The 25,135-nt window shown below is 39.9% G+C and overlaps 1 protein-coding gene across 6 annotated transcripts in view; it reads left to right on the top strand.

Moving 5' to 3' along the window:
• Nucleotides 1-25,135, top strand: part of DPYD (dihydropyrimidine dehydrogenase) — a 2,813,802-nt gene that overhangs the window by 2,115,173 nt on the left and 673,494 nt on the right. For all 6 annotated transcript variants that reach the window (XM_073593091.1, XM_073593089.1, XM_073593090.1 and 3 more), the window contains 2 exons: nucleotides 15,596-15,716; nucleotides 24,734-24,853. In XM_073593091.1, the coding sequence (XP_073449192.1) occupies nucleotides 15,596-15,716; nucleotides 24,734-24,853 (241 nt within the window). The remainder of the gene's footprint in view (nucleotides 1-15,595; nucleotides 15,717-24,733; nucleotides 24,854-25,135) is intronic.

The following is a 25,135-nucleotide window of genomic DNA, read 5'->3' as shown; positions in this document are numbered from 1 at the left end:
TCTGGTCTCTGATCAGCTCTATGGTCAGCTGGCTGAATCACCAGCTGCATTCTCAGGTTCCTTGTTGAGTATTGTAGTATAGTGTTTTGCAAGTGACAGTGACAGTGATCGATCGATACTGCTAGTATAGATCTGATCAGATCAGATATTGATCCGTTCAGATACTATACCACTAAGGGAGGTGTACGGTGCGTGCGTGGGTGTTAGAGGTACTGGCGCTAACCTGACGCTGCTTGGGGCTAGTGTTTGTCAGTTCACCAAAACGCTACCAAAAAAACTGTTAGCGATCGCAGGGATCAGGCCTGACTCTGCGAACGCTGCAGTTATGCGTTTATTGTTTTGTAAGTGACAGTGATCGATCGATACTGCACTTGGGTGGGCTGGGCTGGGCCGGGCGGAGGGGCAAAACGCAGCTGCTAGCAGGTATCTGGGCTGATCCCGCTAACACTGCGTTTTTGGCAGCCCTAAACTGCTGGGGACGCTAGTATAAATCTGATCGGATCAGATATTGATCTGTTCAGATACTATACCACTAAGGGAGGTGTACGGTGCGTGCATGGGTGTTAGCGGTACTGGTGCTAACCTGACGCTGCCTGGGGCTGGTGCTTGCCAGTTCACCAAAATGCTGTTTTGGTGAACTGGCAAGCGATCGCAGGGATCAGGCTTGACTCTGCGAACGCTGCAGTTATGCATTTAGTGTTTTGTAAGTGACAGTGATCGATCGATAATGCACTCAGGCGGAGGAGCAAAACGCAGGTGCTAGCAGGTATCTGGGCTGATCCCGCTAACACTGCATTTTTGGGAACCCTAAACTGCTGGGGACGCTAGTATAGATCTGATCGGATCAGATATTGATCCGTTCAGATACTATACCACTAAGGGAGGCGTATGCTGCGTGCGTGGGTGTTAGCGGTACTGGCGCTAATCTGACGCTGCCTGGGGCGATGCAAATCACCGCCAGGGGGCTAAACCTTTATTCGTTAATAAACGGCAGGTGCCCTGACACTATAAAAAATAAACGAACTAACCAGCGTCACCCGTAACAGTTATACAGCGATCAGTGGTGAAAGGGGGCAATCAAGGGGTTAAAACATTTATTAGATAGTATATGGGGGTCCCTGACGCTATAAAACGCTGACGGCGAACCTAAATATTTACCTCACTAACTAGCGTCACCAGTGACACTAATACAGCGATCAGAAAAATTATCGCTTAGCGACACTGGCGACGGGGGGTGATCAAGGGGTTAAAACTTTATTAGGGAGGGTTAAGGGGGTATCCTAGACCTAAAGGGGGCTAACACTAACTGCCCTAACACACTAACTGTCACAAACTGACACCATGCAGTAATCAGAAAAAAAAAAACTGCTTGGTGTCAGTGTGACGGGGGGGGTGATTGGGGGGTGATCGGGGGGCGATCGGGGGGGGGATCGGGGGTGTAATGTGTGCCTGGCATGTTCTACTGAGTGTGTGTGTTTTTTACACTCACAGTGATGTCTTCTCTCCTCGGCGCCGGAACGGAAAATACCGAGCCGAGGAGAGATGACATAATTTCCTTTGCTGTTGTTTAGCATACAGCAGCAAAGGAAGATTCTCATTGGTGATCGCGAGTGGGGGGCCACGAACGGATGGTCTCCCCCTCACCTCTCATCGCTCCCAGACCAAAGCTGACCGCCTCGGGCACCGGGGGGGGTCCGATGGGACCCCCGCCCGCGGGAGGCAGATCACGTACAGGTACGTGATTCTGCCTGCCCGTGCCATTCTGCCGACGTATATCGTTGTGAGGTGGTCGGCAAATGGTTAAATGAACTGACCTACAGTAATTGTGAATGAGGCAATGGGAGAGATTTACTAAAACTGGTGCATTCAGAATCTGGTGTAGCTGGTCATGGTTGCCAAGCAGCTTCTAACTTCACCTTATTCAATTAAGCTTTGACAATAAATCCTGGACGCTGATTGTTTCTATGTAAAGCTTCACCAGATTTTGCACTCTCCAGTTTAGTAAATCCCCCCAATATGTCTTGTCTATGTGTTGGGATTGTGCTGGGAAAAGCTGCCCAGTGCAGCCCAATATACTAGATGTGAACCTGCCCTTACTATCCTAACACAGGCTGAGGGCAGGGGTAAGACCCAGTTGTATTACTCAACTGTAGAAAAGTCAGGTCCCTTATCTAATTCTGCAGTCTGGCAGGGCTGTTAAAATCTCAGAAATGATTGGCTAAAAATACAAATCCAGATCTCATATATTTATTTCATCTGTGCGTTTAACTGTTTGCCTGGAGCTCAGCTTTAAATAAACTGTATTAGCACATGAAAAGCAGATAGTTTTTTCTCAGGGATGAAAATGTTAGGATTTACAAAAAAGGGAAAGAAAAAAATGTTACATGCCGTATTTTTTGCTCCATTGACCCATGCTTTTTTGTCCAAGTCAACTGAAGCAAATCTTTAAAAAAGTGAAAGAACAGTGTAAAAACACAACCATTAACCCTTCGTATAGCTTGTATTCATCAGTGTATCTACAGTAAATGATTGTTTAAGATAGCAATAAATAGTAGGCGACTGCTAGGATAAATATCTGGTGGCTAAACATTTTTTTAATTTTGACAGTCAGATAATCATACAGTACATTCTGCTATACTAAAATCATTAATTTATTTTGTCTGTGTCCATTAAGAGAGGACATGCTAACTGGTGGTTTCACCCAAGTCCAGTCTGCAAAGAAAGTGTGTTGTGGTTTTTATGCTATAAAAAATATATTGGTCAATGCTGAAATCCAATATATAAATAATGCTTCTGTGGACCTTTAAAAGTTAGCACCTGCCTTTGGTCATCTGGGTGAAGACTGGAGAAAAGGGTAACAAACTAATAGAATAAGCAGCTTAAGGCCTGTACACACAATGTGAAAAACGGATGGAAACATTTGTACGATGAGCTGTCTGACGGTTTTCGGATCGTTAGTACGGTGCTTTCGACAGCCGATTTAGCTTTTTCATCAGACAAAAGCTGGATGTGCAAACTATAAAATTTTTGTCAGATGTGAACTCAGCATCCGATTTTCATTTCATTAGTACAGTTTTCGTACCAAAAAAATCATAAGAGCAAGACTATGCATGCTCAGAAACAAAAGAATACATACAAAACTATTCAACACATTACATTATTTCTGAAGTTGTATTCTGTCGTACGAAAATTTTCGTATTGTGAGCAACCTCTTCACTTTCAACATGAGACTAGCATACCACAAAAAAGTACGTTCGGTTGTCCAAAAATCTAAGCATGTGTATGAGGCTTTAGGCCTGGACATCTAAAGGAGCTAATGCCTTGCTGCTAGTGAACTCCTGATAGGACACTATAAAGCCTGGTACTCACAATGAGTTTATCGGACAAAAAATTGTCCATTTTTTTTTTTTTTTGCATGCTAGTCTCCATATCGGGAGTGAATAGGTTACTAAAGTATGAAATAAAAATAGAAATAAAAATATTAAAGTGATGTAATGCATTTGTATTGTATTTTCAGGTGAAAACTGTATTGATTAAATAAAAAACGTATGATCTAGTATTGTACGAGAACAATTTTCATGTTTGTCCCTTTGGATAATTTTGGATGAAAACTGTGTGCTAATGATTAGATTATCATATGATCAGTATTTTTTTGTATGATATTCTGATGGTGTGTACTAGGCTTAAGGATTGCAGCTGCAGATAGGAGAGGACAGCTATCACCCCACAATACATGAAAATAAAAAATCCTCCAGACCTGGTAACTGCAAAACTAGCAGGGTAGAGAGGTCATCTCATAATGGAGGCACCACACTGTCTGCAAAAGTCTGCAAAATTTCCTTAAGGATCACAGGGAATATATTTAATCTCTTATCCAAAAGATCCAAAATATTAGTCATAGGGAAATTAGATTTATTCCTTCTGATAATATGCACTATGAGCTGCATGAGGATTCAGAATGGTACAGTATGGCCTGTCTGCATGGAATCACCCAGGTACTGACTAAGTGATTACTGTATATGAACTTAGTCAATAGCATTCTAGGCATGTTTGGGCTCATTGCAATTAGGATGATGTGCCGGTGTTAAAAATCCTATTTCTGACCCAGCCTTTAGACTGCTGGTCCACATAAAATATGGCTACTTCAAATGGCAAGAACTTTCCTCACATTAGGGTGTCCCTTTATGAAGCAGTGAACAGTGGTGATCCTGAGGATCGCCACTGATCACAGTCCATAAACGATTTATGAAACAGAGATAATTGGGGGAGAACGTGTTTGAATACGTTCTCCTGCCGATAATCTCCACACGCTAAGAATCCTCATTGATTGACACAGAAACAAAAAGTTTATGAAGCTGCGATCTCAGCGATTCACTGGCGATTTGTGTCAGAATTCACCCTCCCCAATTCACCAGCTCAGAAGTGGAGAATTGGGGAGTGAAGAGAGAATCCCGGGGGATCTGAGGGGAAAAGAAGGAAGATTATTAACTTCCTTCTACCTGGATCAGACCCCCCAAGACAGTAACCATACCCCTGTCATATTTATGTGTGTACATACATATATATATATATATATATATATATATATATATATATATATATATATATATAATGTGTGTATATATATGTATATATAACGTGTGTATATATATATATATATATTATGTAGGGGGACTCTTTATTTTATTAGCATTAACCAGGCCGTCTGTCCGTGTACCGAGCAGTGATAATTTATCACTGCATAAAAAAACTGACATCTCAGTGTTTTTCAGTGAATTTCTGGTACTGTAATCTCGTAAAGTCTCACGATATTCCAGAATCGGGGGCCGTTCTCCACTGTTTGAAGCGTTTGTAGATCACTTCACTCCTCCAAAGGAGAAGGGATCTACAAAGCTTCATAAACTGGCACACAGAGGAGAAAGATCTCCTCTGAGAATGCTGGAGAATGAAGCAGTGAAATTTTTTTACTTCTCCATAAACGGACACCTAGATGTGAGGTACCACCTCTATAGGTGATTGGCTAAAAGAGAAGAATCCATCCCACATACTTCCTTTTTAAATTAAGTAGCATGAAAATGAACATGGTAATTCATCTGCAACATGTTAGGAAACACGACGGCTATGACATTTCTGGCATACTCCTATCAACAGGATAAATTGATACTATCCAAGCAGTAACATTTTTCTGTTTTTCTCCCCTTACTGTATTTCATAGCAAATAGACAATACTGCTGCATGACATTTTCTTTTTTTTAATGACTGGCTCTGTATTTATTAATATGCACTGCCCACCTATGGTTAATAATGATTAACAATTATTAAGGACTTTCTATGTACTAAGCTAATAATTCAAAACTCCTGGACAGAGTAATGAGTTTTATAAAACATGTGGGAATCACCTAGCTGCTATACAGCTTCTACACATCTCTTAGACTGCACCACATTATACACAATATTTAAAGCGGAGTTCCACCCAAAAGTGGAAATTCCGTTTTAAGCACACATTTGGCATGTAATTGTTTTTGGGGGGGGAGCAGGTACCTAGTTTTGATAAGTACCTGCTAGGTGGCCTGAGCATTAGTTATTCTCTCCCCCTACCTCCCTGCAATCTTCTGGGACATGTCACAGGTCCCAGAAGATTGACTTGCTATTAAGGAGGCGCAGCGTGACTCATGCATGCACAGTGCGCACCTGGCCGTGAAGCCGCAAGCTGTCACAGCTGGATGCCCACACTTACAATGCCAGGGAGAGACACGAGAGAGAGCCAGGGGGTTTGGGCAGCCGCATTGCTGGACCGTGGGACAGGTGAGTGTGTGTTTATTAAAAGTCAGCAGCTACACTTTTTGTAGTGGCTGACTTTTAATACACACAAATATGACTGGAACTCCGCTTTAAAGGGGTTGTAAAGGCTCTTGTGTTTTCACCTTAATACATCCTATGCATTAAGGTGAAAAAACACCTTGCAGTCACTGCCACCCCTCCCTCCACGGGTTTCCAGCTCTTGACTGGATAGATTGATAGCAGTGCAGCCATTGGCTCCCGCTGCTGTCAATAAAATCCAATGACGCGGGTGCTGGTGGTGGGGCCGAGTCCTGCATTCGGCCTCTATGGACGCTGAATGCTGGACTCAGGGGCGCGCCTGCAAGGTAACCCCCTCTGGAGAGCGCTTCTCCAAGGAGGTTATCTAAGGTGGGGAGGAGCCGCAAGAGCCACTCAGGGACCCCAGAAATGGATGTTAGGGGCCACTCTGTGCAAAACGAGCTGCACAGTGGAAGTAAGTATGACACGTTTGTTATTTTTAAAAAATAAAAAATGATCCTTTAGTATCACTTTAAGTAGAATTAAATGCAAGCATTAAAACCTGGTCTAAAGTGTTCATGTAATTTATTTATTTTTTTTAATCTGCAATTTTCATCAAAATATTACCTGCTGACCCTGCCATGAAGGTTCTTGTTCAAGCACCTCATGTTATTCAGTGACATCTGACTCCCATAGGTGCCTCCTCCTTGTCATACTATTACATGGCCTCCTGGTGGAAACTACCAGCAGCTTTGCCTTAAAATATTGTGCAGGTATGGTCCACTGTTGTTTCACTCAGGAAGCCAGTCCAGATCAATTATTTACAAACAACTCTGGGGCAAGGGCACATTAAAAAAAGCCGATAGAAGCTGATAAGGTTTAACAGCACTAAGTTACAAAAAATAAATAAAAACTTAACAAAAAAGACAAAAACTGTATTTTATGAAAAAAAAATAAGTGCATTAGCAAATTGGATGTAATTCAGTTAGGGTTTAGATCTGCTTTAAGCTTCTTTTAATACAAATAATTATTTACATAATTAACAATAGTATAATTAGCTGCCATATATGTTGACAAACTGTGTGTTTAAACATATTATAGGTAAGTATAAAATACACACAAATACATGCACATACAAAAACTGGTCAGAATGGAATACATTCATTTTAAAATGCTTTTGAAAACCTTGGAACATTGTACAGTAACTCTTTATTTTTCACAAAAAAACCTTCAAGAAATATGTATTTTCTATATAACACCTGCTGAAAACATGATGTGAAATAGTAGACAATAAGGAGACTTTAGTGTTTTTAAATTGCAGTTGCCTGTGGGTGAGCACGATTTCTTACCTGTTATTTTGTATCTATTTATTACAGTAATGGGTCCAAGAGTTTTCCCACGTGACTACTGAATTGAGCTATCTGTAACTGTTCCTCTCATATATTAAAGAAGTTATATGCCCCGTTTAAATTTTTTAATGTATGACACAAACCCAATCAAACCCTTATGCCCTCTAGCAGGTAACCTCAGTGTGACCTAAAGACTTGAAATATTGTTTAATCATTGTATATACCAATTTTTTACAGTTTAGGAAAGCATTTCTTTTATGGACCAGACTGTGTTAAGTGAAGGACAAAATATTTTTTTTATTTATGAACAAAAACATTGAAGTTACACTAATGTTATGTATATTCCATATCATATTGTATTTTGTATAGTGCTAGCTGTTCTCCATTATCTTTATTAAGGTAACTGTTAAAATTAGACCGTTTTAACTTATATAAATAGATTCAAGCATTAAGTGTTGATTTCTAAAGATATTTTGCGCTTCAAATGGTGCACCTAAGCAGATTACTTAGGTAATCTGTGCACCTGACTTCACTACTTATTTTTAGATAAGTAGTGAAGTCAGGTAATTCCAGCTGTTCTTGATTATGGTTTTATGTGGGGTTCACACTTAATTTGCATGCGGCTCTCAGCAGGGGTCCAGTGCATCCCTGATCTCCATTTCAGGGACAAATCAGGCCCAAATTTTTGCCTGAATTCAGACCTGACACAGAGCCAAAGACACACAGGACCCCTGTGCAATTGGCTCTGCAGCCACCACAGAGATGTGTGAACTGGCTCCATTGAGAGCCGGTCAAAGTCTCCTGTCAAGCTAATTGGAGAAATCCACATCCAATTCACACTGTGAACGTGAAGCCAGTCTCAGGGTTGTTTATAAAAGACTAAAATCAAAACCAACCATATAAGTACATTTTCAGCAAAGTCTGACTAAGAAACATTCAGCTTTTCACTGGAAGAGCATGGCTATATGCTATCCAAATTGCTAATGCTATATAAAAATGTGAAATCACCAGTAATTTTCATATTTTGTATATAAGGACACCACCCCTTTATTGCTACAAGCTTGGTAGATCAAGTAGGTAGACTGATATCCCAATGCCAAGGGTTCTGCACTAGCCCTCTCCCATGCTGATCAGAATTTGGGGCTGTGCTTTAGGAGGAAAAACAATACATTATGACATTTATAACATGTCTATTTGTTGCATGATCATTTCCATTGATAACTCGCAATTAAGGTCAGTGAACTAGCATTTTTAGAGAAGGCCCACAATGGAAGATTTCAATTTTTTCTTGTGAAAGATGTACTTAGAACTGTGGTCAAACTAAAAAAAAAAATCACATATCTGATGTAGGCTTTATTACATTAAGACAGGTCTTCTGTTTACCTAAGTACTCCCTGGAACATTTTGTAAATACCTGTTGATTCTGCCACTAGAACCATTAGATAGGTGACAATATTTCTCTGTTTGCAGTAGAATCACAACAGTGTTGACACTGTTGATAGCTCTGTCAGTGGATTGCCTTGCCTAGTTCTGCCCACAGCCCTTTTAGATTGACAGATCATTGTTCTAACTGCAGGAGCTTAGGGAAATTAGTTAAAAGCCTTCATAAGTCCTTCCAATCCCCTCCAGCACTATGTAAAAAAAGAGCCAAATTACATTTCTTGTAAGGCCTTTAACATGCCAACTTGCCATCTTACGCTGAAAGTAAAAAAAAAAATACTAGATGGTTTAGATAGGATTTGTCATACATGCTAATGCATCATTATCAATTGCTACACAAGCCATTTGATATTTTATTGTTATTAAACATTTTATTGCCAGAGGAGCTTGGAATGGAACTCTACTGAGTGAGAATATAGAGATCTACTTCTATGTAATTACTAATAGGTGTCATGCCACATAACTAGAATAATGCACAAAACCCAAAACATCATGGACATTGTAGGAACCACACAAATCACAATAAAATTATAAAATATACAAATGTTATTAGATATCACATATAAAAACACTTAAAAACAAAATACACCAACATATTATTTTTATTATACAGGATTTATATAAGGCCAACAGTTTGGGAGTGTTTTACAATAAAGAGGAAACAATACAGCAACAATACAATTTAATACAAGAGGGTTAAGCACCGTACACACAGGTCAAATGTCGGGAGCCGCCAGCTGTCACAGCTGGGGTGCCCACAATTGAGATGCCGGCACTGGGGACAAAAGATCAATGGAATGCATGGCTTGGGTGAGGACATCGCTGGATCCTGGGACAGGTGAGTGTCTGTTTATTAAAAGTCAGTAGCAACAGTTTTTGTAGCTGCTGACTTTCACTAAACATAAATATGACTGGGGATCCTCTTTAACCTCCAGGAGGTATGATTATGTCAGATTTTTGAATCTCAAAGTGGTACATTGTTTTGCATAAAAATTTTATTTGGCATTTTATATTGTAGGCCCGTAATTCTTAGTAATAGCACACTTAAATCTGTCCAAACAAGAGTCTAGTAGACATCCCGGGTATGATAAAGTTTGAAACACAAAATCATAAATTATAATATAATAAATAACTATAAATAATTATAAAAAAAATTAATGCAATAATAAAATACATTTCCCCACGAATCACTATCGCTCAATTCTACAAGTGTTCTAATTTACTATTGCTGTTTTCTAGCTGGTCTAAAACCACTTTTGACGTAAAGGGACACTTTTTGGTTGCCATGGACAATCTCAAGTTTCCAGGCAGAAAGAACAGTATACTGGTATATAATTTAAAACTGCATGCGGGGCACTGGACAAAGCATTAGGGACAAAAGGGATGTGAAGTGATTTGATACAGTAATGTAATCTTACAGATTACAGTGTACTGTATGTGTTATGTATTTTGTACTTTTTGATCTTGCCGCTGGACTCTGCCCCCTTGTGTCGTGACTCTCGCAGGGAATAGAGCCTGGCACACAGAGCATCGGGCAGATGATCCGGCGGGGGACACAGCAGGGGGACATCGCAGGATCCTGGTGACAAGCTAAGTTACCTGGACCAGGATTCTGCAATGCAATCCTGAGTGTGGCTCAGGGTTACTACTAATGCCCCATACACACGGTCAGATTTTCCGATGGAAAATGTGTGATAGGACCTTGTTGTCGGAAATTCTGACCGTGTGTAGGCTCCATCACACATTTTCCATTGGATTTCCGACACACAAAGTTTGAGAGCAGGATATAAAATGTTCCGACAACAAAATCCGTTGTCGGAAATTCTGATTGTGTGTACACAAATCCGAAGGACAAAGTGCCACGCATGCTCAGAATAAATAAAGAGATGAAAGCTATTGGCCACTGCCCCGTTTATAGTCCCGACGTACGTGTATTACGTCACCGCGTTTAGAACGATCGGATTTTCCGACAACTTTGTGTGACCGTGTGTATGCAAGACAAGTTTGAGCCAACATCCGTCGGAAAAAATCCTAGGATTTTGTTGTCGGAATGTCTGAACAAAGTCTGACCGTGTGTACGGGGCATAATGGTACTGAAATTTAACCCCAAGCCACACTCGGGATTACCACCAGGAGGGTTAAAGTACATTTAAAACCAGGTTTTTTATTTTCTTTGTTTGAAATATAGTTTAATTAAAGCTGAGTTCCACTCAAAAATGGAACTTCCGCTTTAAGTGCTGGTGACCCCCTGACATGGCACATTTGGCATGTCATTTTTTTGGGGGAAGCGGGTACCCTGTTTTTACAGGCACCCAGATCCCACTCCTCCCTTGGCACCACGGTACCGGAAGGAAGATCACCTCTCGCCCCTCACTCCCTGCAATCTTCTGAGACATGTTACAGGCCATTCACAGTGTGCAGCGCGGCTCGCCCACAGTTAGAATGCCGGCACAGCGGAGAGGAGGGAGAGAGAAGCAAAGGCTTCCTGCACCCACATCGATGGACCATGGGACAGGTTAGTGTCTGCTTATTAAAAGTCAGCAGCTACACTTTTTGCAGCTGATGACTTTTAAATGGGTGGAACTCTGCTTTAAGGAGCTCTCACTTCATTCCTGTCTCATAAAAACAACATGAAGTGAAATTAAATGTATCCAAAGTAAGAGAAATCCTCTCTTAGCTAAATTTCTCTATTTTAAAATTTCCTTTCTATCTCTTTCCAGTGATGACGTAAAGTGTTGGGATTTCCCTGTACTTTCAGTTCTCGTGACAATGGTTACTAAGGCAAACAGAAAAGGCTTTTTTCTCCAGCAGGGAAACAGACAGCAGTAAAAACATGGCAGGGTTACTAACCTTTCCTCACTCTAGCCAAAGTAAAGAAAAACAGTTTTGGCTTGGATGCACTCCCTGTATAAGATTCCTCAGTAATTCCAAAACACAAGTAGATAAGAATTTGCAAGAACCACCTCTACAATTAATTCTGAAACTTTTTTTTTCTCTTAATAAAAGTGTCATCTGTATACAAATTCAAACATTCAACCATGTGCAGTAGAGTTTGAATAACAATGAAATCAAACTTTTCTTTTTTTTCTTTGATGATAAAATGGGTACACTTTATCTTACTTTGTAAAGGCCCAGGATCACTTTATTGCATTGCAGTTCACCTCACTTTACACTTTAATAAATCAGGCCCACAATGTGAACCACCAATGGTACATTTTCATTTCAGTGCTCAGAATAATTAATAATGTAAGTCTTTGTTTAGTTTGTCAGGTTTAAAAATCTGATGCAATGAATTTAGTCTTCGAAAAAAACCTGTCACTCGTGGACATGTATTAAATATTTTCAAAGAACAGCATGGTTGCAGCAAACTTAATGAATTAAACCACTTTCTTCATCATGTTGCTTTCATGTAACTGCCAATCTCACTGTCCCCTGTGCTCTAATCCTTTGTCTGTACCGACACTTCTGCCAGCACCAGCTGGCCCCACATGGGATATGTATGACAGCTGCAAAATTCAAATGCCAGGCTCCTGAATTGCATTTAGTTGCACTCTTTGGAAGATCATCTTTTTTGTTGATTAGTTGACAAGTTTCATGCATGCTCAACTGTACAACTTCTAAGATTATAGCTGAGCAACCTCTAGATAACTGTGCATCATTGTCCATCTGGACATCATGTCTGTGTTCTGAGCTGATTACGAGGAATAGTAACAGCATTTCCCAAATCTCATTCACTATTTTTGCATTGATGAAAGTCTGTCTTAGACAACATGTTGGTGGGTATTGCCAGGAATAGAACATTGCCTAGAGGTTTTGCTATATTGAAATATAATCTGTTTTAAATTGACAGGTTATGTATATGTTATAGATGACAACAATATTTACAAACATGATAGAATCTACCAGAGTATACAAATTATATTAAGTATATAGGCAATCAAGTCTTTGCTTGTGAAGACCCTGCAAATCTGTGTGATATCAATTCCTCTGGACGACATTTATCAAACTGCCCTGGAACCCTATGGCATGTCTGCACAATACCTTCTTTGAACGAATTTCCTAACAGATACACCTTGCTGTTGTTTCCACTTATACACCAACAGAGATAGAAACAAGCATTTATCAGAGTTAGGTCCCCAGAGATTATGAACCTAACTGATACTACTACTCTTGCTCTCCTTGTTGCTATGCCACTGACCTGTAATGAGTTAGTATTTCAGATCTCTTCATTTTGAGAAAATTGCTACACTGCAGCTAATGAAGCATCCAAAACTTATCAGCAGTTCGTGAACTCATGTTTTTTGACTGGTAGAGACTGCAGCCTCTAAAATGATACCTAAAATAATCTTGAACATTCAGGTTTGCAAATATGTTCAATAAAGCAAGCAGCAGAATTCAGTAGTCACTATATGGATTTTTCTTCTTTGTTTTCTTTTTAATAATATGTCTTCCCTACAAAGAAATGTAGTTGCTGTGTGTTACCTTCTTTACAATTTGCATAGCTTTATCGAATGAAGCCTTCTGTTATTTGCCTACTACCATAAGTGCCATTTACCATTTAATTTACCATTGACCTTCTCTCCCAGTAAAAAGACATCTAAAACATTTTTCATCTTTCCCTTGTAAATACTAGTGGGTCTCACCCTGTAATTTTGTCTACTGCTCTTGTTGAAGTTAAAAGCTGAGCACTGAGGTTCTAGGGTTCAAATAAAGTATACAGTATTTGTATATTGCAATCATGTTTCAGTTCCAGAAGCCATCACCAGATGCTTCTAAAATCTGTCATTCTAGTTTCATGTATCAGAGTTCTGGAAGGGAAGCACAAGCAAACCCAGAGAGATTTCTTTTTTTCTGAAGTAAAAAGTATCACTGATTTTAAATACCGAGTTTTAGAACAGCACTTTTGGTTCCTAAAACCGCGTACACACGATCGGATTTTCTGATGGGAAATGGATGTCAGGCTGTTGGCGGAAAATCCAACCGTGTGTATGCTCCATCGGACAATTGTTGTCGGACTTTCCGTCAACAAATCTTGGTTAGCATGTTTTCAAATTTTCCGCCAACAAATGTGTGTTGTCGGATTTTCCGATCGTGTGTACACAAGTCCATCGGACAAAAGTCCAAAGAACAAGCACGCATGCTCGGAAGCAAGGATGAGCCAGAAGCGGTCAGTCTTGTAAACTAGCGTTTGTAATGGAGAACTGACATTTGTGACTTGGCAAATTATAAAATCTCCAAATGCAGCGCACAATTCTCTTCTTCTTTAATGGGATAATAATGAAGCTGCTTTGCTGGTGATACTGATGGAGTTATTGCAAACTAATTTTCAAAGGCTTTTTTTTTCTAGTGATATCAAGAATAATATTATTATTATTTTTTTTTATTTGTGTAAGTTACCACAACACCATTATCCCGTAGTTTTTCAGATCAAAGATACAACTATGTTGGTGTCCCTTCTCAGTTTTACATTGTATTTTTTTAAAATGTAACTGCCTACTCCCAAACTGTCATTTGAAGTAAAACACATAGCCAAGTATTATTCGCCACAATTTTTTTATTGTGCAGTAAAAAAACAAAAACAAATGAAATTAGACATGCTATCTGCCAATAGAACTTAACCAAAAAGTGCATTCTATGCATCCAAAAATATAGAAAATATACCAAATCAAATCATTATTCAACCAAAAAAATAATGTCAAAGCAATAACTCCAAGACCAATAATAAATAACACATTATCTCCTCCGATTCCGCAACCTGTCTGGTTGACGAATGGCCGTTCAGAAATGAACTGAAAAGCACAAAATGAAAAGCGCGTACTGAAAAGCGCGAAAAGAAAAGCGTGAATCAACACTCACCAAACTTCTACTAACACGAAATTAGCAGAAGGAGCCAAGAGGGTGGCGCTAAAGAGGTGAAAAACCATGTAGTACGTCTAGTACATCACTACGTTCATAATTGTTGGCCAACATTTGTGTGACCGGGTGTAAGCAAGTTTGAGCCAACACCATTCGGACAAAATTCCACGGTTTTGTTGGCAGAAAGTCTGATCAGGTGTTTGAGGCATAATACTTTTGGAGATGTAGCCTTTTAAAAGAGACATATGGACTTAAAAAAAAAAAATTATACTCACCTAGTTGGATGTAGCATTGAATCAATGCATCTGCATCTGTCCTCTGATGGCACTGCTTTGAGAATTGAGTTATCAAAGACCACTGATAGCTCAGTTCTCCCCTCCACTCTGAGCAGAGAGCCATGACTGGCAGTCACCCGCTCTCTGCTCTGTCTCTCCAGCGCTCACTGGAGTGCTGGGCTGTGGAGGGGGTGGGAGGTGCTAGCTCAGGCATTTAGTGGATGGCCGAGAGGTTGAGCCAGCTGCCGGCCCACACAGACATGTAGTTTGTTCTACAGGAGAAGTACAGCCAAAATAGATTTGGCTATACTTTTTCTTTAACTCTCTCCAATGTCAGTATGATTTTTATTCCTTTGCAAATCTGGGCTTATTAAATTAGATAATCCAAGGAACATTAGTTAACCGCAGGCTGCAATTTTTCATAATAACCAATAAAATTTCAGTTTACTGTATCCAAGCCACTGAATAAATGATTGATTGCTACTGTTACAAAACTTGCAACGTTGCAATTTACTTTATTTTCCATGTGCCCCCATTACTATGTCGTATGCATGAGTTACATTACTTGTAAAATAGTAATTTAATAACAAATCATATATGTTAAATGTTACATTTTGCGGTGCTATGTTGTCCTATTTACTCCTCCTGTGTTAATTACTTTTGTATTCATTTAGCTTTTTCTTAAGAACTATATTACATTACAGCACTACAATACATACACACTGCTTGTAACAATGAGTTCAGTTCAATTATTGATTTCACTGCGTTACAAGAATAGCTCTGTTAATGGAATTTTTTTCCTTCATTGCTCCATGTTTTCATTAGATTAGACAAATTACCAATTTTTCTTTTTTTATATCTGACCTATTTGAACAGGATCCAGAACTGGTGCGCAACATCTGCCGCTGGGTTAGACAAGCTGTCAGAATTCCTTTCTTTGCCAAGCTGACCCCTAATGTCACAGATGTTGTACTGATTGCAATGGCTGCTCAAGAAGGTGAGATGGAAATAATGTCACCATGCAAAAGATGTGTCACATATCAGATCAGAGTCTAATTAGGACAATGCTGCTGGATAATGGGAAGAAAATATTTTTGCTTTCCTCTGTTCCATTATTAATAACAATAATAATTTATTATCAATTTTTTTCTATTTACACATTACTGCCCTTTATATAGTTTTACTACTGTGTTGTCATTTCTATTCAAAATAAACCCATTTCCACTTTTGCTTTTAATGAATTGGGCTTGAAAAAGTTGATATATAACCATTTAGAACTTATAGCTTTATTTTTATTTTGATATATATTTAAGTGCAGCACACTGTATTTTACATTAGTCTGTGTAATAAATCAAGTTACTATAGCAGGGATATGCAATTAGCGGACCTCCAGCTGTTGCAAAACTACAAGTCCCATCATTCCTCTGCCCCCGTGGGTCTTGCTTGTGGCTGTCAGAGTCTTGCTATGCCTCATGGGATTTGTAGTTCTGCAACAGCTTGAGGTCCGCTAATTGCATATCCCTGTACTATAGATTCCTCCATCCACACTTGGGATGGATGCAGCTGCTGTTCAGATAGCAATTATCCACCTGGCTCCCTCGAAAAAAGTTGATTGAAAATTTGACTTTTTTGAGTCAGATGGTGCTTCCACCCACAGCTTAAATTCTGTCCTATTTAGTAGGAATCAGCTGAAATATAAGCCAAGTATGGCTAGCTTTGCTTACTCCTATATTTCAAGCATCATTATTAATCAGTGAGGCTACCATGTATTGAAGCAATAATATAGCAAAGCTATATTTGCATAATATTTCCCTGTCTTTCCCATTCCTGGAACACTCTGCAAGGTATGTGTAACTACCTGCAGACACCTCAGGTGTTTACTGGTGTTGAAGACGGTTTTCATTTTCATGGTTTACTGCCATGGACCCTCTCTACCCACCTGGTTCCCATACTCATTTTCGTTTCACTTCCCCAACCATGCTGATGAGCACTGGTGTTTGCTGATTGCCCACATTGTGGAGGCAGGGTTGAAACTTGAAAGTTACTGACTTATTCTTTATACAGATTGACAGAAGAACAAAAGAAAGCAAATATGTGCAATAGGTGGAGCTGGAATTAAAGGGAAAGTGCACTTTGCCCCCCAAGAGCAAAAATGCAGATTTACTTTAACCACTTGACCTCTGGAAGATTTAAACCCCCCCCCGTGACCAGGCCATTTCTTGCGATACGACACTGCGTTACTTTAACTGACAATTGCTTGGTCATTCTATGCTGTACCCAAATAAAATGTATGTTCTTTTTTTTCCACAAATAGAGCTTTCTTTTGCTGGTATTTGATCACCTCTGCATTTTTATTTTTTTGCACTGTAAAAAAAAAAAGACAGACAATTAAAAAAAAATATATATATTTTTACTTTTTGCTATAAAACCTATCCAATTAAAAAGTTGAAAAAAATTGAATTTCTTAATAAATTTAGGCCAATATGTATTGTGCTACATATTTTTGTAAAAATAAATCCCATTAAAGTGTTTGTTAACCCCCCAAAAAATACAGATTCTTGTCCCTTAAAGCAGATTGAACAGCACAGTGCTTGTGCTGTGTAATCTGCCCCTCTCTAAATTGCAAAAAACCTGGCTGAACCTGCCACTTCCTGTATCCCTCTCTCTGTACTGACCACAATAATCAGGGCTGCTGAGCCCTGACCACCATGGTCAGTGTACATCCCTTCGTCATCCGCAGCCCTGCTCTCAGCACTCCTCTCTCCCCCTCACCCTCTCCTCCCTGCCCGTCAGCTCCGCGTTGTGTGTCTGTCTCTGCCCCCCTGCCCCCCGCCACTATTAGTAGCAATCAAAAACTTACAATGTTCACTGCCAGCCCCTCTATGATACTCAGGCATACCACACTGTATATGTCTTTTTTTAAAACTAGGCATGTAAATACCTATTTAGAGCTATTTTTAGGCTGGTTATGTGACTCGCCGCATTACATCTCCGAGACAGGGTTTCTGCGGGAGGGGCTGAGCGGCCACATGATCTCCCCGGCTGATGTCAGAGGTAGACCTTGGCCCCTCCTGTGGAAGCCACAAAGATCGCTCTAAATAGGTATTTACAAGCCTCATTTTTAGGAAAGACATATACGGTGTGGTATGCCTTAGTATCATAGAGGGGCTGGCAGTGATTTCTACTTGTGCCTTAACAAACACTTTAAGCATATATTGATTGGTTTGAGCAAAAGTTGTCGCGTCTACAAACTATGGGATATTTGTATTTTTTTTTTAACTAGTAATGACATAAATCATCACCTTATAGTGGGACTGCAATATTGCAGCAGACTTTTTGACACTAACTGGCACTTTTGACACTTTTTAGGGACCAGTGACACTAATACAGTGATTAGTGATAAAAATATGCACTATACTATCACTGTACTAATGACACTGGCTGGGAAGGGGTTAACATCAGTGGAAATCAAAGGGTTAACTGTGTGCCTAACCAGTGTTTTACTATAGTGTGTTAGGTGCTTTTACTAGGGGAAGAGATGGAATGTATTCCCTGCTTTGCAGGGACACAAATTCCATCCCTTCCCTCTTGTCAGAATGGTGATCTACCTTGGTTACATAGGCAGATCACCATTCTGCCTCTCTGCCTAACGATCGGCAGGTGCCGGAGGACATCGGGTACCTTGCACTCTCTGATCAGCTTCCACTGTGTGTAATCACAGTGGAAGTGCATGCGCGCCCCCTACCCGGAATTGTCAGTTCACATATATATATATATATATATATATATATATATATATATATATATATATATATATATATATATATATATATATATATATGTGATCTGGCTCACAGGTGCTGCCCTGTAGCATTAAGACTGCTATAGGGCAGACCTGAAGCTGTTAAAGCAAATCTGTTTAGTTCAAGGCAAGATCACAGCTATGGAACAAGCTGAAACATTTGCTTTTTATGTTCAGATTTTACCATTACTAAGTTAATAAAGGGTGACTCCACTTTCATGGAAAAAACCCAATTGCAAATGGAAAAAAATATAGCATATACAATTGCTATAAAATGAATATTTTAAATTTATTGCTATTAAAAATATTTCCTTCTTAACCTGCAGCTCTGTTAAATTCAATGCAACATGGCAACCTGGATGCGTTCCATACACAGTTGGTGTCTGGAACTCCCCCGGAGATGTCATTTCTTGCTTGTGTGCTTGGCTCACTGATTTTCCTAGAGATCTGTAGTAGGATACAAGTCAGATTTTAGGCATCCTCTGCAAAAAACATTTCAGTTTTGGTGAGATGCCTCTAGAGGGTCAATCACTTTGAAATGATTGAAGATCCTGCCACTTTCCTCCCTAAAGTCCTGCAAGTGCATTCACTCCCATTCAGAATATGTCCTGCACAAGACATGGCCTAACAAAGAGCTATTCCTTCAGAGCAGAAACCAGTATGAATCTGCAACAAAGTTTGTTAAAATTCTTGCAATGTACATTGATCATTCAGGGAGGTTATTTTTTCTCAACAAAAGTGTCTCTTTCCAGGGAACAGTGTATAAACTGTATATAATCTGCATTAAGTTGGACTTCTCAACATCATTTTGCCTAGAGGTTGTAGATAATTTTTTAACATGGCCACAGTGATTATATTTTTACATTGTAATGTAAAGCAGAACACTAAAGGGTCATAGAATTATACCAGATATTCTGTCACGGATAATCAATCATGGTCATTTAAAACATATGCACCTGAAAGATTCACCTGTAGATAATGTACAGTGAATGTCTAGATTAATAAATATGCCCCTAACACTCCTGGTAAAAATTAGGGATGGGCTCGATGTTCAAGTCGAACTTATTAACATTGCCCGCCACAGAGCACCCCATAATGCACTGCAAGATTGCAGTGCACTGACGGCTGCTGATTGGCCATAGCATGCACCTGACCTGCATGCTTTTCACCAATCACAGCGCAATGTGCTGTGAGAGCCATGATTGGCCAAAGGCAGGGTGCCTTTGGCCAATCATGGCTCCAGGGGCTAAGTCCACCACTATATAAGGCTTCTGCTTACATGGCGGCCATATATAGTAAATGATAGACATGTGCATTCGTTTTCGTCCAAATGCATTTTCGTCCGAATTTCAGGTATTTTTGTTACCGTTTTAACAAACGATAACGAAAGTGCAGAATCTGAAAAACGAAAGATCCGACATAAACAAATGCTTTGTGTTCGTTTTCGTTGCTACAACAGTTCGATATAGATAAGAGATTCGACATGATGATGACAATAACAATCTGTGTCCATCAAACCTGTGGTCGAATGTGCCTAACCTTAACTCTATTAGTCCAAGATTATTCTACATAGAGAAAAAAGATTCGACGTAGGGGAGAAAAGATTCGACATAGGGGAGAAAAGATTTGACGTAGGGGAGAAAAGATAAATAAAAATAATGATGATGATAAATGTTATTAGCTGATTGTAACCAAAGAGGAGGAGCAGTAAAATAGCTAGAACTAAGTACACACGTACTTTGGCTTATTATGGTGTCTGTTGAAAGTTCTAAGAAGATTTGACGGAGCAGGTAAACTATACGGCGTCGTACAGTTTAGCTGCTCCGTCGAATCTTCTTTGAACATTCGGCAGACACCATAAGCCTTCAATGACAGATTCGACCTTAATTTGGATTTTCGGACGAATGCAATTTTTAACGAAAATTGAAATAAATAACAAAGAATTTCGGGAGTAACTAAATAAATTTTTTTTGGACGAATACAAAATTCCGAAACGAAATATTTCAGTGTGCACATGTCTAGTATAGTGTAGTATATATAATACAGTTCAGAGTATATAGTGCAGTCAGTGTAATATATATAATACAGTTCAGAGTATATAGCACAGTCAGTGTAGTATATCTAATACAGGGGAGCGTATATATAGTGCCATCAGTGTAGTATATCTAATACATTGCAGAGTATATAGTGCAGTCAGAGTAGTATATATAATACAGTGGAGAATATATAGTGCAGTCAGTGTAGTATATACAATACAGTGCAGGGGATATAGTGCAGTGTATAAAATACAGTGTATTGAAATGGTTAAGGGGAACCCTATGACAGAATTAAGAAAAAAACAATGTGGGGCCCCCCAAAATCCATACCAGACCCCCTGGGTCTGGTATAGATTTTAAGGGGAACTCCACACCAAAGTGAAAAAAAAAACAGCGTGGGGTCCCCCCCAATCCATACCAGGCCCTTTGGGTCTGGTATAGATTTTAAGGGGAACTCCATGCCAAATTTAAAAAAAAATGGTGTGGGGTCCACCCAAAACCCATACCAGACCCTTATCTGAGCAAGCAGCCTGACAGGCCAGAAAAGGGAGGGGATGAGCAAGCACCCTCCCTCCTGAACCATACCAGGCCACTTGCCGTCAACATGGGGGAGGTTGCTTTGGGGTGAACCCCAAAGCACCTTGTCCCTATGTTGATGGGGACAAGGGCCTCTTCCCAACAACCCTGGCCGGTGGTTGTCAGGGTCTGCGGATGGGGGGGCCTATCAGAATTTGGCTCCCCCTTTAACAAGGGGACCCCCAGATCCCACCCCCTCCCCTATGTGAATGGGTAGGGGTACATTGTACCCCTACCCATTCACCAAAAAAGTGTCAAAAAGTAAAAACCACAACAGACAGTTCTGTCAATTTGTTTATTAAGTGTCCTGAGATGTCCATCCATCTTCAATCATGCCATCCGATGGACCCGATAAATAGAACAAATTAAAAAAAGCTCCACCTCCATGGGAGGCCTCCCTGCGACTTCTATCTTTTGGCTCTGACAACTGTTATATAGGCAAGGGAGGAGCCATCAGTTGACGTGACCGAGTGACCCCCGCCCCTTCTAACATAATGTGACATCAGCGGGGACAGGATCATCTGTTTACGTCAGCGGGTGGCCCTGCCCTTGCCTATATAACAGCTATCAAAGCAAAAAGACAGCAGTCACCGGGGGCCTCACATGGAGGCGGAGTTTTATTCAGTTTTTCTATTTTTCGGGTCAGTCAAGTGGTGTGATTGACGGTGGATGTACATCGTGGGACACTTTTTTCTTTTTAATAAAGGAATTGTCAAAAACTGACTCTTGTGGTTTTTACTGTTTGACACTTTTGTACCCAATGTACCCCTACCCATTCAAATCGGGGGGCGGGATCTGTGGCCCCCCTTTGTTAAAGGGGGTTTTCAGATTTCGATAAGCCCCCTGCCTGCAGACCCCAACAACCAATGGCCAGGTTTGTGGGAAAGAGGCCCTTGTCCCCATAAACATGGTGACAAGGTGCTTTGGGGAGGGAGGACTCGCCGCCCCATGTTGAGGGCATGTGGCCTGGCATGGTTCAGGAGGGGGGCAGCTCACTCGTCCCCGCTACCCTGACCTCCAGGCTGCATGCTCTGATAAGGGTCTGGTATGGATTTTGGGGGTGACCACAAGCCAATTTTTTTTTTTTAAATACATACCAGACCCGAAGGACCCCACGTGTTTTTTTGTCATTGATTTTCCATCTATAATGCTGGGAGCTGGCAATACATTACAGCCGCGAGCAAGTTTAAATGACATTTTTTCCTTGAGAAATGTCATTATTGCTGCGGCACTGTTATACACATCGCACATATGCTCCTCTTTACAGGCAGACTAAGGGGACTCCCAGGCACGATATTTAAAGGAATATTTCATTTTTATTGTTGCACGTCAAGCATTATTAAAATCACTGCTTCTGAAAAAACAATATTTTTTGCAAAACTTTCCCTATAACTGTCCCCATACACTTTTAATGGCAATAACATGCATATATGCCTTTAAAATGAGGACTTTTGATTTTTCATGTTTGTGTCCCATAGACTTTAATAGGGTTTGCTAGAACTTTTTGCCTGTTTGAGGTGTTCTGGTGTGAACCGAACCACAGGATGTTGGCCCATCCCTAGTAAAAATGTGTTTATTGATTTGCTACATGTCTATGCTTCATTTTATAGGCAAGTGATTAAAGCAGAACTATAGGCAGACCCATATTTTATCCACTTTGATATACATAGAAAAAATCCTTAAAGCTGAATTCCAGACAAAGAGCTAAAAACAGAAATAAAATATTTATATGAGGGCTGTTTCACAGTCCTGTAAGGCAGCATAGCTAGGTAGATCATACTATTATTGTGTTACAATTTAAGCTCAATTCCAGGCACAGATTTTTTTTTAACTCTTTAATTCTCACGTTAACACTCTTATTTTTTTATGACTTCTGTAAAACGCTGAGCTGAGAACTCCCGAGCTGTGCAGCAGGGAGCTGCATTTCCAGCTCCCCACTGTATCATAACCGTGTCTATGAATTGCTGCAGTATTGTGCCTTCAACTTCTGCTTTTTCTATTCCATTCACAAAGCACAGTACAAATTGCAATCACTCTGCCCTCCCAGTCTTAATACTGCTTTACATGGAATTAAAGGGCAGGTCACATTCAGGTCCTTAAACTAGCTGCATTAAAAAAATGATTTATTCATGAATAATGAGCTCTATTTATTTTTGTTATATTTACCTGGTGTTTATATTTGTTTGTAAATTCTTTTTGTTGAATTAAAAAAAAATGGAAGAGTGTACAAAACAAAGCCTGATGGGCATACCCATGCCTAAGAGAACAAACACAAAAAGCAACAACAAAGCATGTACAATAAACAAAACAAAAAAACTTAAATATTTGGCAACCAAAGCCTAAGTCAACCTTACTAGGTACTGCTGGCGGACACTAAGCAGACATCAGGAGAAGATTCTCCCACAGTATAACGGATAATCAATATCAAATAATGAGAAGCAGGTCAGTGTGGTTCATTGGGGCAGTTCCATTGAGACAATTGTGTCTCTGGACTCCGTCCAAATGTCCCATACACTAGATATTTTTTTAGGGCATCCTCTAGATTCATACTGTATGTAAATTTGTACAATGGTATAATTTTATTAACCACAGATTTCCAAAAGTCCAAAGTCGGGGCCTATGGAGATTTTCATTAATGGAATATAGACTTGCGAGCATAAAATAATAAAAATAACAGGCCTATCAAAATTCTCATAGCCCTGGAGGTAGCCAGTAAATGAACTAGACATAATATACAGATGTCAATAGTTAAGTATACCGAAACGGTAGTACTGGTTTTAATCTTTACATGCTAACTCCACCTTTTGCATCATGTTACATGTTACACCCATATTTAGTGCATGCAGGGGTTCTCCTACGCAGCCACTGTCAGAATAGCTGCGTGGGACTCCACCTGCACAGCCGCATCATTCTGCCACACATCAGACACACTTGTAGTTCTCAGTGGAATAAAAATGTGGTGATAATTGCACTGATAGGCCACTGACACAACCTCCAACTCTCTAACTCTCTAACTGAACACCCGTACCTTACTATGGGCAGGGATCTGGAGAAAGAGTCTAGTATGGCATGGCACCCATAAAGTATGGCATTGCACCCATAAACCCCTGAATGTGAGTAGAATGCTTTGCAGGTCCCTGTGAAAAAAATTATAAATGTACAAATTTTTCTTGAAAAAATATGTTCATTTATTATTTTTTTTTAAGTTGGGCTTAACCATTAAATGTATTAATAAAAATGACATAAATCTGCCATTAATTAGCTTCTTGTAATTCCCTACAAAATAGGGAGAAGGAGGGTGGCAGTGCCACCCAATCAGGCTGTAATATGTAGTACTGTCAGACTAATACAATTTAAAACATTGGATTTCACTTGCAAATGGCACATTGAAGTGATCACAACTTCATTTTATACATTGCGCTTAGTGAACAAACACTTTTCAAAGTGAACATTCAGTTTGGTAAATGTACATTCCCTACCTCTTTAATAAATTAACCTCATAAGTTTACCCTCAGTGATATAAAATACAAATATTATAGAAGAGGCAAGCCTCTAATATCTATGTAGTAACAATGAGTTAATTAATTTTCTGCATTACAGGTGGTGCAGATGGTGTTACTGCAACTAATACAGTCTCAGGACTGATGGGACTGAAGGCAGACGGAACACCATGGCCTGCAGTTGGAAGAGGAAGTAGGACCACATATGGTGGTGTGTCTGGTAGGTGCTGCCCTTTATGTTCTGAACGCTTCCATAAAGGCTGTTGAAACCTCAGGGGGTCTGTGTTAGAAGCTCGGATGGCATGTTCACTGTAAGAGTCAATTCTCTGAGCTCAGTCCTGGTCAGTGCACTTGTAATCATTATGACAGATGCAACATATTGAGTGTGAAGAGTCTGATGTTGCCCTTTTCTTAATAGTGGAACCCAACAGTATAATACCAGAGCAAGGTCACCAGAAGAGAGGCAATGTATGACCTTTACCATTGAGACATTTTTTTTCTG

The sequence above is a fragment of the Aquarana catesbeiana genome, linkage group LG07 (genome assembly GCF_042186555.1).
Source record: "Aquarana catesbeiana isolate 2022-GZ linkage group LG07, ASM4218655v1, whole genome shotgun sequence".
Classification (NCBI taxonomy): Eukaryota; Metazoa; Chordata; class Amphibia; order Anura; family Ranidae; genus Aquarana; species Aquarana catesbeiana.
The sequence above is the reverse complement of the archived record's forward strand: the minus strand, read 5'-3'. Positions and strand labels throughout refer to the sequence as shown.